This window comes from Lepisma saccharinum, chromosome 21, assembly GCF_977018435.1.
Source record: "Lepisma saccharinum chromosome 21, izLepSacc3.1, whole genome shotgun sequence".
Taxonomy (NCBI): Eukaryota; Metazoa; Arthropoda; class Insecta; order Zygentoma; family Lepismatidae; genus Lepisma; species Lepisma saccharinum.
The window spans coordinates 16,256,471-16,268,904 of NC_139249.1; the positions used below are offsets into that span (position 1 = coordinate 16,256,471).

At 40.8% G+C, this 12,434-nt stretch overlaps 1 protein-coding gene across 6 annotated transcripts in view; it reads right to left on the reverse strand.

Moving 5' to 3' along the window:
* LOC146004051 (uncharacterized protein ZK1073.1) overlaps positions 1-12,434 on the reverse strand; it is a 347,101-nt gene that overhangs the window by 66,745 nt on the left and 267,922 nt on the right. For all 6 annotated transcript variants that reach the window (XM_083142659.1, XM_083142657.1, XM_083142661.1 and 3 more), the window contains exon 3: positions 1,008-1,071. In XM_083142659.1, coding sequence (XP_082998785.1) covers positions 1,008-1,071 — 64 coding nt within the window. The remainder of the gene's footprint in view (positions 1-1,007; positions 1,072-12,434) is intronic.

A 12,434-nucleotide genomic window follows, 5' to 3' on the forward strand; every position in this document is an offset into this window, starting at 1 on the left:
GACAAAACTCTACAGTAATAACACCAGGTCAGTAAAGTTGTGGACAACTGGTGTCAATAAAATAAAGAAGTTTTTAAACAAGGATCACGATTTCACAACAATGGAACAAGTGTAACTGTATTGAAAATAAAGAATCTCGTTTATAATTAACTATCCCAGTAATAAAGGAACAAATTCCGTTCACAAACAATGATAAGTTTCATTTCGTCGGTTGTATAACAGGGATAAGAGTGAGTGAGCGTAACCTGGTCAAGAAGACCTACAATAACGGCTGGGGGTTCGTCGGGCTGATCACCCGTCACCCCAACACTGGTCTGAGACCTCCACGCTATAACAGGTGACGGCGGAACAGTGTGGGAGGGAGACCAGCAGTCGGTAGGTAAGCCAAGGCCCGTCAAGGTTCTGTAGAGCTGTGGGTTATGTTATAACAGGGATAACTTTTGGTGTGTAGGGTCAAACCACTACTTAAGTAATTTGTCACGGGGCAGATTTCACTTATACTATAGTGTCTCAAAATAAAATTATAGGTTTTATCAGTACGGTTGTTGGACTGTTCTGGTCCTGGTACAGTCACGGACACTGCCGGCTTGTAATGAATACATTGACTTTCAATGGAATCCTTACAAGCCGACAGTGTCCGTGACTGTACATAACAACAACAGCCAAAAAAAAGAGAGAGAAATCCTGTTTATGATCTTGATCTCAGTGAAAATAAAATGTCCAAGGAAGACCATAAGAGTGACGCTGTATTACCTATACACTTTTTTCTCGGGAACCTGTGGAGCATGATGGTAGGAAAGGGAAAAAAGCGAGTGGGCGGAGCAAAGCAGTGCACGCTGCTGCAAACGACGGGGTTTTCCGCTCCATGCACTTCCCCTCACCGGAACAGAGTGTAGATAATCCCCAACTATTCTAGAAATTCCACACATCAAGTTTGTTGTAAGCTCAAGATATTTCGGACTGAAAGAATTAGTTATATTTTCTAATAACGCACTAATTGTACTTACGATTACATCCAAGGTCGTGTACGGTTAGGAAGACCGCCCTTTTCTCCTGCTGACTCAGGTCTCCCTAGAAAAGGAAGAAGAAAATATGTTACAAAAATGTTGAGGCTTTCTTTGTTTATATCACAATGAGTGATGTGCGTCTACGCGTAAAAACGATAGTCTACATTCTACACGTAGACTATTTTATACACGTAGATGACGTAATCTATGTAAACAACATGGCGAAAGGTATTAACTTAGCAAAGCGCGCCGTGGAATAAAAAGAATATTATACTGCGTATCAGTTGCTGATGTGTGAGGAGAACTTTTCATACTCTTTCTTCCAAATTCGAACAATTTCTCACCTAGGAAAAAACCTAATATAGGTAATATTCTAGTGTTTTATGGTGAAAAGACAACTCTTGCCTCATGACTGCCATCTGTTGTTGTTTTTTGTATACTATTTATCTTCTTCCATAGCAGATGAGAGAAGAGAAGAGAAATTTTGTTTTAAATAGGATTCTTATCAGTTTGTTAGGAACCAGTATAGTTGAAAATGTCACTTTTCTTTCATGAAAGCCTTGAAAATTAATTTTAATGCACTTTAGATTGTCTACGTAGTCTATGTAAACTACAACCCAATGTAATCTACGCGTAGATTACGTGTAGACAGCGCACGTAGACGTAAACGTATAGTCTACGGCACATCACTGATCACAATACAACTACCATCAGCGTTATTTGAACAATTAAATTGTCTGTCTTGGCATACAAGTTTTTATTGTTAAATTTCTTATGTGTAGCTCTGATTTCTGTACATATGAAAGAAGGGTAATGTGATGTAAAAAAGAAAAATAACATAACTGTAAGAAATTACCGTCAAATTTACAACATTCGACGTTATTCTATGACGTCATAAGCCTGTTATGGTTGTAATAAGAAGTAAACATAGAGCCAATAACCGCTTGGAAAATTACAGATAGACTCTCTCTCTCTCTCTCAGCCGGCCCTCGTGGCGGAGTGGTTATCACTATGGAACGGAACTTTATGTACTAAAAAACTCAGAAATATTTATTTTTTTATGTCATAAATGTTGAAAATATGTGACAAAAATAAAATAAAAACATTTGGTAACAAAAACAAAATATTACATGCATTTTAAAAATTTTAAATACCTGAAATCAGTTTCAAAATGATTTCCTCTTAGCGAGCTAGTTTTTGGAAGAGTTGCAGTGGATCACTATAGTATTTTCCAAATTCTCCATTGTAAATCTGTGACGATTATATCTAAAAAGTATCTTATATTGTGAGAAAGATCGCTCCACGTCACAAGAAACAATTCTTGCATATTTGAAGCACGAAATGTCACTAACGCTGAAGTTTTCCAAAAATCCTTCCAAAACAGGTGCAATTTGGCACAAAGTTTGAAAACCTTGGTTTTTCCCAAAAATTTATGTACATTTAGACATTAGCACTTGTGCGTTAGATCCAGTGGGGGTAATATTTTCCCCAATAGGATCTTAGGCGAGGCGCCAGAAGTCTGCCAGCGAGCGTGTTCAAAGACAAAACAAACCTAACACTCTCGATATGAAAGAGGTGCGGAGAATAAACATTTTTCCTTCGAGGATTTCGAGGTAGCTGAAGTCAATGAGCGATTTTATGTATTTAAAATGAAAATTCGCAAAATATGTATTTACATACAAAAAACTGGAAAATATGTGTTTTTATGTAAAATAAAATTTGCTGTGTTGACATATAAGGCTATGATCAGATTATGGCAAAAACGAGGGGTCTATCTTATCGCAGAAAAAAAAAAACACATTTATTTACCTAATGTTCCGTTCCCTAGTTATCACATCCCGCTACGAAGCTAGGGGTCCAGGGTTCGAATCCCGGCCTGGCCATGGATGTTTGTTTGTGTCCATTCATCGCACAAAAAGCGAAGTAAAATAAAGCAAATCAATCAATCTCCTCTCCCCCCCCCCCACACACACACACATATGCAGGGGACTACAGTACAGTACTGACACATAAGAAATAAACTTGCATCAATATAATAACGAACCCCTCCTCGATGGTAACATCATCGCCTTGTAATCAGGTGCTCCCGGGTTGGATGTACGGTGGAGGCACATAGTGTTTCTGATCGCACTGTACGCCCAGTCCCGATTAGCCTATATGTGCATAAAGCTGACTTACAACAATAACTCTCACTCTCTACTTATACAAGGGTTGGATAAAAAGTAATGGCAACACTGGTATAATTGGTACTTGACTGTATTGGCAGAGGAGCACGTGTTACATTCCTTCAAAGTAATCGCCCCTCATCTCTACGACCTTCTGTCACACGTATGGAAGGCGTCGTACACCGTCAGCGCGTCCATCTCTGTCGATGTCCCGCAGTGACCGCCCTATAGCACGTATGATGGCTTCGCGCGTGTCGTAGTGCTTCCTTCATTTTGACAAAACGGTCGTAATCACACGGTCTCATACCGGTGAATACGGCGGATGTTCCAGTACCTCCTACTACCAGTTATGCAGGAGCGCCGTCACATTGTTCGCAATGTGACACCTTGCATTGTCAAGCAGGATGATGGGACACCGTGCCGTCGCTTCCTTCTTAATGCGAGACGAAGGCGGTGTTGCAAGAAGGTGCAGAAGTAGGCTGCGTTGACCGTCTGCCTTAGAGACGTTGTTCTTCTTGCCTAAACATATTGTTAGGGCGCTTGCACTCTCGTCCTCTGCTTCAGAGCACTGCTGTTTTTGACTTAATAACATACAATCGCACCCCACTCACTATACTTCCTCGTCTGACATTCCTTTATCAGCCACGAAACGCTTGTGGCGCTGTGACTCACCCCTTTCAAGGGACAGCAGTGTTGCCATTACTTTTTATCCAACCCTTGTATATAGATGATTATAAATTTCAATTGTATGAATCGTACATATATCTTTAAAAACTGAATCAAATGACATGAATTAGTTCACCATATAACAGCTATTAATGATTGTATAACTGTAGTAAATTTCTTTAAGGTACACCTCAAAAAATGAAAAAGCCCTTATTCTACTGATGAAAGTATTTAGATGCAAAGTGAAGGAACTCATGTTTCCGATCATGCTAAAAAATAAAATAAGGAACGTAGTGCACGAGACTCGTAAAATGTCCTTGTGCATCTTGGCACAGAGAGCATGTGCCCTTTGCTGCACGACACATGCCACATTTTTTTTCCAATTTGGTAGAAACGGCGCTTCTTTTACGACCGCTCTCCACTGGCGCCATCTCCCGTATGTCGCAGGCATTTATGAGCGAGCGCGTGGGAACAAAATAGCATCGACACGCTGACTGTCCGACAGTCTGGTTGAGATGCAAACATGGAGAATGACAACCACTCATTATAATTGCTTCTAGTTTGATGAAATGCTACTTTTCACCATTCTACTGCACCCATTGAATCAAATGCTGGGGAAACGACCTTCATCAAACTTTGTCCCTGTAGGGACTTGAACCTGGAAGATATGGATATGGTTTACAGGAACATTATTGCAAGACTAGGACAAATATGAAGCAATGAAAAACAGTTGAGATAGACTGAAGAAAACTGACAACGAATCAAGTTTGGATCAATCTTGCCCAGGATAGGTAGAACGGGATGCATTGAGGAAATTGTCCACCACCGCGTATATTGTACTTACAGTGGCGATTGGGTTCCAAAACCGGGGGAGCAAGTTGCCAAAACTGGGGAGGGGCAAAGACAGTATATTTCCCTTTGTAGATAAGGTTTAGCATAGTGCGGGGGCAAAAGTGGCGAAAAGAGGGAGGGCAATTGCCCCCCCCTTAATTCTGTGTACTTGTGTTATATAATGAGAGCTTCCAAAACTGAAACAGAACTTCCAATAAGCTGCTTACAACCTCTGCACCAGCGTAGAAATCTATTCCTAAAATCTTAAAGGATGCAACAGAAAAATTTATGAAAATAGTCAAGGACAATTTACCAAGCAAGACTTGTGCACTGTACAGCCCGTATTGTGAAGGTCGTTTAAAGTCCACTCTATGCTCAGTTAAGCTAATCTGGATTGGACCTATAACTAAAAGTGGGATCTGAACCACTCTGCAATGTATCCTCCCCCCACGATTACAAGGCGACACCGTCACCGTCATCTGAGAGACCCCAGACCTTGTTTTCCTGCGGCAACAAACGTGCGGTTGATTCGCTGCCAAAGTGACGTTTGGTTAGTTAGTTCGTCCCCAGTAATGTAGCGACAACACTAGTGGAAATCTGCTGCGTAGAATGTATATTATCGAAGCTATAGCTGCGAAAAAATCATGGAAAAGAACGTAAGCAAAGCACAAAGTCCCACATGGAAAATGAATGACAGTGGCAATAATGAAATTGTGGATGGAAAATGTAATTTCTCAAAAGATCGAGCCGACCTACGTGGCGAAATGGTTAGTACAGCAGGCTAAGATGGCAGGAAACCTGGGTTTGAATCCCATCCTGGATGTTCTTTGTGAGTGTACCTTGATCAATTCCACCACATCATCACTCGTCCTCATCGTCGCGATTAGCCAAAAGTGGCAGAAAAGCTTAAGTAAAATAACAAAAATCAAATCAAATCGAACGTTCGTAATGATCTATCAAAATCTTACTAAGAAAAGTGGCTTGTCTTGATGAACCACCCTATACAAGCTGTTGAAGTTTTTGTAAGGCGATATCCCTCATATTTCCCTATTTTTTCTTCTTGGGCCTCCCCCTTTGGAACGCCCTTGACCTACAAGATAAATTTCTGAAGATTATCAACCGTTGATTCGTTATTCCAACGACGAATTAGGGCTTCTTGTGATTACTCGTAGGATTGTTGGCACCTCCTCTCTGGCAATTGCAGATTTCATACGTTGGCAACAGGACTCTATAAGGATATTTTTTATAGTGACAATGTGTGATGAATGACACAAATGTGTACATGCCATTTCGCTCAACACTTCTGGAAAACGTGCCGAAGTATTATAAGTACCATGTGTTCTATCGGTAGAAAAGAATGAGTCTTGAGGAGCCTATTCAGCCAGAAAACTTGATTATTAATTTTGGCTCAACAGAAAGAAATAACTCTTGTATTGCACCTAGTCTCAGTTGCATGCTTCTTAAAAGTCTGTTGTTATGAGAAGACTGAAATAACAAATGCACCTCTACAGCCAGGAGATTTCAAAGAGCACGCAGGCATTCGACTATTCCAGGGCGCTCGAAGCAGTATTCCACTGCAATTATGCTCACTCACGCGCCACAACCTTTGTTCTTTTCCCGCCAAAACGATTTGACGTAGCGGCGGGCACGTGAGCCAAACAGCCAATCAGGCGTCATGCTTTGGGCTACGACTACGGGCCATGACACCTTCAAATGATTTATTATGAAATAATTAGAAATTTACACATTGGAGTAAAAATAAATTCAAATGTTGCATTGCAAGGTTCAGGCTCCATGAGGAAGGGGCTGCAGAGACCGCTCCGAAACCGGAGATCAAGGGTTCGAATCTTCTAAGGTTTCTCACTCATCATAGTACATATACACTATCATTTTATTTTTATAACAAGATTTGCCTATTGGCAGAGTGGGACACACTGATTTTGGGTGGGCCGTGGCCCCTCTCTGGTCCATCTTAGCGACGCCCGTGACTCAGGTAGGCTAATCGGGACTGGATCTGCAGTTTTAAGGTGTGCACAGTGCAATGTGTTTTCAACGGGGATCGAATCCGAGATTTCTTGACTTCAAGGAGACTACGTTACTTTTGTCAGATGTATTATCAAGGATTTCACGTTTAGTTCGAAACTATGGTTGTTTCACATTTGAAAAGTCTAATAATAATATTATACTGTTCGGGGGCGGGGGAAGAGGGATTTAATAGTTCCTGACAGGTGAAAACTTACCTTTACTGCCACGGATGCTTAGGTCTAGTCCCTTCTGCCTCCCCTTTATTGCCACCCTGTTGTAGGGGGGTCAGATTTTCGCGGCAAAATACATGCACTAACACTACAACAGCAAACCTTCCATGTCCCACGCGTACCTATTCTATTTTGAGTCACACAGAAGCATTTCCTTTAGCACTTTTGCTAGCATAAATGCTTCTTAATTCTTCTATACTGCTGGACAAAAAAAACCGGACACCTTAATATTTGACATCTGAATTGCAATTACTTATGAAATTACGCTCTCAGTTAAGTATTGAACAATTGAACATTCATTATTGAACATTTTGCATAGTTTTCCATTTACTATTTATTTATTTATTTACTCGTATTTACTTATTTGGGACACCTAGTAGGCTCAAAATTAATTTCATGCAATTTTGTTTTAATTTATTGATTTTCAATTCCTGTTGATGTTATTTTGTTTAATGTCTAGAGAGGCATGAATTTTGGTTCATAGTAACCATAGTAACAGATATTATTGATATTGTCATTTCTGGTGTTTATCTTGCAAGTGTATTGTAAGTTTGCTAGCTTGAAAATGAGACGTGAAGAGGTAGTAAAAGCAGTAGCTCTTCGTGATGATGGTCGTATATTGCTAGGGTGCTAAATATAGCACAAAGTACTATCAATGAAGCTCTCAGACGGTATGATGCAACTTGTTCCTATGGTAGAAGACCGGGTTCTGGTCGGAAACGATGCACAACAGCACGGGAAGATCGTTTCATGTGTATCATGATCTTAACGGAACCATCGTACGACTTCAAATATTGTGGCACGGCGTTTGAGAAATGTTCATAGAGCTGTGGTTTCTTCACGAACAGTTCGTAGAAGACTAAATGAAAGTGGTTTATCATCTCGGAGGCCGGCTACACGTCCCAGGTTGTTAGCACGTCACCGGAAGCGAAGACTGGAATTTGCTGCACAACACTTACATTGGAATGTGGAGCAGTGAGAAAAGGTTTTATTCTCCGATGAGTCAAAATTCAACCTACGTTCATCAGACGGGTGTGAACAAGTGTACAGAAGACCTAGTGAGCGTTATGCACAATGTTGTTTCGTTGAAATAACACCCTTTCGAGGCGGTGGTGTAATGGTCTGGGGAGGTATTTTTTTACAAGGACGTACAGAGTTGGTTCTTGTAGAGAATGGGGCAATGACAGCTCGCAGGTATATTACAGAATGTTTTGCAGATCATGTAGTACCATATGCACCATTCATAGGCCCAGATTTTGTTTTTATGCATGACAATGCGCGTCCTCACATTGCAAATATTGTCACGGAGTACCTGGACAAAGTTGGGATTACGCGATGAGAATGGCCACCACAAAGTCTGGACCTAAATCTGATAGAGCATGTCTGGGATCAACTGAAACGACATATCAGAAACCGTGCAATAGTTCCAGGAACAATTGAAGAGCTAAGACTTGCTATTCAAGAAGAATGGGAGCAATTGGACCAATAAGTGATTGCCAACCTTATTCGAAGTATGCCACGGCGGTTACAAGTTGTAATTGATGGCAGTGGAGGTAACACCCGCTACTAGACAGCTTATATACCCCACCAGTAGCACTTAACAATATTAAAACAAAATATTGCTAAGATTTTTTTTTCTAATTTTTTTTGGTAGTTTTCTGTAACTTTCGTTTATGTTCTAATTTAACTTATTAACAATAAATTTTAATTTGCTTTCTGTTGAATATATTCAGGTTTTTTTATTTCCAATAATTTCTGCAACATTTAGTTAGCCTTCGAATCAGAATTTATGCGTTATCACAAAAAATGCAAGTGTCCGGTTTTTTTTGTCCAGCAGTATAGTATTTTTTACAATACTTTACACAAAAGCATTTCAAGTCATGTACCATTCCGGTTAGCATATTCGATTGCGATGTGAAGCGTGAAAAAGAGAACATAATATACACAGCACGACAGGAACACAGAGATACGAAGTTTTCATTTAATCTCTAAATTATTATTTTATATATATAAAAATGGATGTATGTGTGGGTGTGTATATTTGTTTGTTCCGGCATAACTCTCGAACGCCTGGAGCAATTTCAACCAAACTTGGTACACATATCACTTGCAATCTGGGAAGAATACTTTGGACGTAAGGCACCCCTGGCACCCCTAGGGGTGGGGGTGGGAAGGGGTGACATGTAAAAATAATCAAAAACGACCAATATTAGTGTGGAATCCATACTTTTCGGGGTCGCTAAGATGAATAGTGACACTCCCAATGCAGTTCAACTTCAAGTTCATTTTACACTATAGTAAAAATTCATTATTTTCCTGTCTAATAGAAGATTGGGATAAATAATTACCCGGCCAATGCCGGGCAATCAGCTAGTAATTAATAAATTTAAAGGAAGAGATGAAATTTAAGAGAGGAAATGGTTATTACACATTTTTTGTAACATTAAGTAACGATCAACCTCACCCCCCAGATTGAGACATTTCTGTCCATGAGCCAACGCCTGGTGTCTAGAATTGAAACAGGTACCGTGTTCTTCATGTAATGTACGTATGTACTGTATGTATTTAAGCAGTGCCATTGGTTTGTATCGCAAACCTTTTCACAGGAAACATTTTTAACTCTCGATTGCGTAGTTATTGGCTTTTAAAAATGCGAAGTGAGCGATACGTTGTTTACATCGCACTCGGCCGCCATTACACCTGCACATGTGACGTAGAGCTCGTTTCTGATTGGTTATGTTACGCGAGTCGCTAACGAAATTAAAAAAAGGTAAAGTGTTCCCCTGTGCATAGCACCACGCCATGAAGGCGTATAGGGGGTGTGGGGGTAAAGCCCCACACTTTCTTGATCCGGTCGTGAATGGGGGTGATGTGATCAACATCACGCCCCTGACCGCCTTTACCCCCCAGGGTTTCCCCCAGGTACCCATGTTATTCGACGCTGGGTGGGCGCCGGGGCCGCTTCCATCGTTAGAAAAGTTCCCGGATTTGAACCGGCCGGGGATCGAACCCGGGACTTTTAGCATGGTAGTCAGACGCGTTACCGACTCTAACGAAATTAGAATCGGTTCTATTTGTGTAATTAGCCATGGAAGCAAAATGGCATAAGATTTCTTCACTTTACACGGTAGAATTTTGATCAAGCAGAAATGTTAAGAAAAATGCCAAGTAACTTGCTTTCGTCCAAAGCGAGCCTAAGGGGAGAAAACCGTAACATTCAGAGGCCATTGACCCTTCCAACGGAGGTGCTGTGAGTTTGGCAACGACAGTGGCCGGTTCGCCGACGTGGTTGGTTTTCGCTGACACAGCTCCGTATTGTCGTCTGCTGTCTTGGCGGCACAGTTATGACTTTTATGTCCTTATAAGCTAGTTTGGTCTTAAAATAAAAGAAAAATAGGCCTAATCAAGTCTACCAAAATATTTTTACAATTTTTAACAACCATCGACTGCAGCAGTAGATCAACGTAGACCAGAGCCTTGAGTATAAATCTAAAGGGTGATTCTGGGTGAGTAATGGTTCGACTCCCATCTCTTGAAAGATGTACTCCCAGTCCTCTGTTTCATAGTCCATCGTTCCCAGCTTTTCCCCCGTTTTCTTTTATTGCAGATTGAGTTCCGGCGGTCCACAGACTGTCTCATCCACTGAGAAAAATTCCCTCATGACGCAGACGACCGGACGAGGAAAAGAACTCTGAGCCAATAAAGCTTTCGGTGGAAGAGTTCGGGATTTGGGACGGTGGGGGGAGGGTGATTAAGGGGTTGTGGAGGGGAGAGGATCCGAAAAGAGGGAAGGCGAGGCTGGAAGCTTTATTCTTTTCCCTTTGGAGTCGGTGTCAAGCGTCAAAGCAAAGTCGCATTGTATTCTGTTCTCTTGTCGCGACAAAGTATTAACCTGCCCGAGTACAATTTGATTCTAGGACTGAGCGGTTAGCACTTGGAACCGATTCCCACCGGTACCGATGCTTGAACATGTAACAATTAAAATTTGTTCAAAATATTGATTAATATTAGTAGGTGAGTTTTCGACTCCAAATAAAAACATCAATTTACCAGAGTTTTGCTTTACAATATTAAAAAATACATCAGAATATAAAAATACCAGTTATATAATCACAAAATAAAGCTTTTCACACAATATTGGTGTAAAATAAAGGAAAACTTTGATTTTTTTTTAACTTCCATGACAATTAGACTCTGGGAAAGTGTCACACGGCATTTTTGTGGTACAGGGAAAAGTATCAGCCAATATCAGTAAATAAAATCCAACCGACAGTTTCCGATACCCATAGATACCATTGGTATCGGCTGATACTAGGGATGAACGATATCGGAATTTTGATACCGCGATATATCGTCAAGAAAATATCGTCACAGACGATAAGATACGATTTGTTTTCCGTATCGTGATATCGGGGATGTATCGTCTGCACGATGTATCTCCCAAAATATCGTGACGATATATCGCAAACACGATATAAATCGCCAAAATATCGCCGACACGATATACATCGCCAAATATCGTGACGATACATCGTCTAGTTGATACCGCCTGAACGATTTTTTTTTCAATATCGCGATATATCGTACCCATATATTGATATCGGCATGGGCTCAGCCCTGGAAAATTTCCCTCTTTTCGAAAAACAGTCACGATATTCCAAATTCTGAAAGATTACATCTGTTGTCTAGATATGCGTACTAGTATCATGATATCGTAGCTCTACTTTCCACCGCGGTTATCTAGACAACAGCGAAAGCAAATCACGCGAAGAACCACTCGGATAGTCTAGAATTATAAACAAGATGTAATTGAGGACTAAAAGTGGTAAATGTTGTAAGTGTCAAAAGCGAAAGTGTTGGGAAATCGCATCGTTCACCACATCAGCCCGCAAGGAAGTTCATCTAGTTACCTCTTTAGGAAGAGCTTAGGTAATGTCTCACACTGCATTCCTGACTGTCAAGTTCCTGTCCGGAAAATGATAGCTACAGGAACAGTGAACAGGATAAAAATAGCCTATGCGCTGACGTGACCATAACGTAAAAATCAAATGAAAGAAAATGGGGACTGAAAAGGGGACTCCCTCGAGTAAAAATGAAAATCCAACACGAATGGGATGAATGGCGTGCACATGAAATCCAAAACACAACCACCTATAAGTGGAATGCGCAAAAAGCAACCTTGGTATCAATCTTTGAAAATATCTCGTGCAGTGATCACCTTGAGAATGCGCACGGGTCACGTTCTCGTGAATCAACATTTGGCAAGAATACACGTGGTACCTACAACTTCCTGTCAATGCAGAGAACCCAGTCAAACAATAACGCATCTGTTTTTTCAATGCCCCTTACGACAAGTCCATCGGGACACGTTATATAACACCCTACTTCGCCTAAATGTTCCATTTCCGGTGTCAATCTCAACCCTGATAATTCAGCCTCATACACCCATCATGTGGGCGAAGTATAGCTTCGCACGAAAACACAACATTTCCATGTAAACAAAAACAACA